Source organism: Mandrillus leucophaeus, unplaced genomic scaffold (assembly GCF_000951045.1).
Source record: "Mandrillus leucophaeus isolate KB7577 unplaced genomic scaffold, Mleu.le_1.0 Scaffold112, whole genome shotgun sequence".
NCBI classification, from domain to species: domain Eukaryota; kingdom Metazoa; phylum Chordata; class Mammalia; order Primates; family Cercopithecidae; genus Mandrillus; species Mandrillus leucophaeus.
Genome location: NW_012099432.1, coordinates 1,718,881 through 1,722,268, shown reverse-complemented (window position 1 = coordinate 1,722,268; position 3,388 = coordinate 1,718,881). Strand labels below are relative to the sequence as shown.

At 50.2% G+C, this 3,388-nt stretch overlaps 1 protein-coding gene across 5 annotated transcripts in view; it reads right to left on the bottom strand.

Annotated features, from left to right (window-relative positions):
* The window catches only part of LDLR (low density lipoprotein receptor), a 47,914-nt gene that overhangs the window by 33,363 nt on the left and 11,163 nt on the right, over positions 1–3,388 (bottom strand). For 4 of the 5 annotated variants that reach the window (XM_011994749.1, XM_011994750.1, XM_011994765.1 and 1 more), the window contains exons 2-3: positions 2,999–3,121; positions 1,090–1,212 (exon numbers count right to left, since the gene is read on the bottom strand). In XM_011994749.1, coding sequence (XP_011850139.1) covers positions 1,090–1,212; positions 2,999–3,121 — 246 coding nt within the window. The remainder of the gene's footprint in view (positions 1–1,089; positions 1,213–2,998; positions 3,122–3,388) is intronic. The other variant, XM_011994752.1, reaches the window with a different exon arrangement.

The following is a 3,388-nucleotide window of genomic DNA, read 5'->3' as shown; positions in this document are numbered from 1 at the left end:
GTTTCACCGTGTTAGCCAGGATGGTCTTGATCTCCTGACCTCCTGATCCACCCACCTCGGCCTCCCAAAGTGCTGGGATTACAGGCATGAGCCACCATGCCCAGCCTTCTTTTTTTTTTTTTTGATATAGATTTTCACTCTTGTCCCCCAGGCTGGAGTGCAATGGTGTGATCTTGGCTTACTGCAACCTCTGCCTCCCAGGTTCAAGTGATTCTCCTGTCTCAGCCTCCCGAGTAGCTGGGATTACAGGCACACACCACCATGCCTGGCTAATTTTTGTATTTTTAGTAGAGACGGGGTTTCACCATGTTGGCCAAGATGGTCTTGAACTCCTGACCTCAAGTGATTCACCCACCTCAGCCTCTCAAAGGGTTGGGATTACAGGCGTGAGCCACTGCACTCGACTCTATCTGCCTTCTTTTATTGCTTTCCCTTGGTTTGACCAGCCTGGCTTTTTCCTAATTAGAACTCCACATTTAATGGTAAAAATCCGAAATCCAAAATGCTCCAATAAGCATTTTCTTCTAAATGTCAGTGCTCAAGACGTTTCAGAATTTTGGGTGCTCAAGACTTTGAATTTCGGGTTTTTGGATTTGGGATATGCCACTTGTATTAAGACAGCCAAGAAGATGCCCAGCTCCAAAGCCCATTTCCCTTTGGGATTCTTGGCCTTCCTCCTTGGCAGAACTTTCTAGCTTTTTCCCCTTCACGTTACCTGGGTCATTGAGGCGTGGCTAGCAAGTGTCACTATGTGTTCAGCCTCACGGGGCGGGGATCATGGGATCACGGGGATCACGGCCACTGGGGATCACAGTGGCTTGCCAGCGTGTGTGCCAGGTGGCCAGCCCTCGGCAGGGATGGTGTCCCTGACTGTGCGTGACAAACCGAAGAGGTGGCACTATCCCTGGTCTGTAATGCCTCCTGGTCAGGGAGGGATTTGAGGGGCAGAAGAGGCTTGGTATGAGCCCCCAAGAGATGGAGCCCAGTTCAGGGTAGCTGCCTTGCAGCTTAAGCAGGACCCTGTAGAGACAGTCAGACCACTCCCCAGGACCCAGATGGGCTCAATAGTAAAGGCAGGGCCACACTTACGACAGTCTTGCTCATCTGATCCGTTCTCACAGTCCACTTCGCCATCACACCTCCAGAACTGAGGAATGCAGCGGTTGACACGGCCCCCGCAGCTGAAGTCCCCGGATTTGCAGGTGACAGACACTATAGAAGAGACAGGATTGACCTGTCACTCAAAGCAAAGACCCACTGAGGCTGAGCACAGTGGCTCACGCCTGTAATCCTAGCACTTTGGGAGGCCAAGGCGGGTAGATCACCTGAGGTCAGGGGTTCAAGACCAGCCTGGTCAACATGGTGTAATCCTGTCTCTAATAAAAATACAAAAAATTAGCCTGGCATGGTGGCATATGCTTTGAATCTCAGCTACTCGGGAGGCTGAGGCAGGAGAATCACTGGAACCCCAGAGGCAGAGGCTGCCGTGAGCTGTGATTGTGCCACACTACTCCAGCCTGGGTGACAGAGCGAGGCTCCACCTAAAAAAAAAGGAAGTGAGGCTCTGGGAACTCAGGTCACTTGCCCACAGACACACAGCTGGTGCAGAGTTGACCAGGGAAGTGCCCTCTGGCTTCACAAATCATTTGCAAGCAGTAAGGCATGGAGAATGGGGGATGGGAAAGCAGATGGCCAGCGCTCACCGTTAATGCAGCCAACTTCATCGCTCATGTCCTTGCAGTCATATTCCCGGTCACACTGCCGGCTGCCATGGATGCAAGTTCCATCAGAGCACTGGAATTCGTCAGGGCGACAGGTGGCCACAGCTGGAAAACAGGATAGAGTGTGTTGATTTTCTCAAGAAGAGACAACCAGAGGCCGGGCGCAGTGGCTCAAGCCTGTAATCCCAGCACTTTGGGAAGCCGAGACGGGCGGATCACGAGGTCAGGAAATCGAGACCATCCTGGCTAACACGGTGAAACCCCTTCTCTACTAAAAAATACAAAAAACTAGCCGGGCGAGGTGGCGGGCGCCTGTAGTCCCAGCTACTTGGGAGGCTGAGGCAGGAGAATGGCGTGAACTCAGGAGGCAGAGCTTGCAGTGAGCCAAGATCGCACCACTGCACTCCAGCCTGGGCAACAGAGCAAGACTAAGACTCCGTCTCAAAAAAAAAAAAAAAAAACCAAATATTTATTTATTATTTATTTTTTAGAGATGGGGTCTACTAATGTCACCCAGGTGGCCCTCAAACTCCTGGGATTTATAAAGGAATCTTTTTGCCTTTCTGCCTCAGCCTCCCAAGTAGCTGGGACTACAGACACAAGTCATTGTGCCCGGCCAAGCCTACCCCTTTATGGGTCAAAACAGAGGGCATTTAACGGAGCTTGTTAAAAATTGGACATTAGGCTGAGTGCAGTGGCTCACACCTGTAATCCCAATACTTTGGGAGGTCGAGGCAAGAGACTCGCTTGAGCCCAAGAGGTCAAGGCTGCAGTGAGGTATGACTGTGCCACTGGACTCCAGGCTGGGCAACAGAATTAGACTCCATCTCTTAAAAAAAAAAAAAAAAAAGACATTAGGTTATGCAAAGTTTTGGACTGAGATAGAGGTGGTGGCCACACAGCACAGCATTGCAAATGTATTAATGCCACTGAGCTGGTTAATTTCATGTTATGTGAAATTCACATCAATGGAAAAAAAGCCATTTAATGGCTTTAAGGAAAGCTCCAATAATTCATTCTCTCCCCACCTCCTAATTAATGATTGGATACATCAAAATCCCCTGCCCACTCTTCCAGCCGCCATCATCAAAAAGGGGTTAAGAATTGTGTCACAGGCCAGGCGTGGTGCCTGTAATCCCAGCACTTTGGGAGGCCGAGGCCAGAGGATCACTTGAGACCAGAAATTCAAGACCAGCATGGCCAACATGGCAAAACCCTGTCTCTATTTAAAAAAAAAAAAAAAAAAAAAAAGTGCATCATGCCCAAAGGGGACTCACAGCACGTCTCTTGGGACTCATCAGAGCCATCCTGGCACTCAGCGGTGCCATCGCAGACCCACTTGTAGGAGATGCATTTCCCGTCTTCGCACTGGAACTCGTTTCTTTCACATCTGTCGCCCACTGAGAGAGAGGAAAAGGAGAAAGGGTCTACTCAACGCCAGAATCAGAAACTGACCATGTTTCCTGTGCCTGTTTCCTGCCAACTATAGAATTAACCAGAAATATCATCCAATTAGAAACAGTCTGGCCGGGCGCGGTGGCTCAAGCCTGTAATCCCAGCACTTTGGGAGGTCGAGACGGGCGGATCACGAGGTCAGGAGATCGAGACCATCCTGGCTAACCTGGTGGAACCCCGTCTCTACTAAAAAATACAAAAAACTAGCCGGG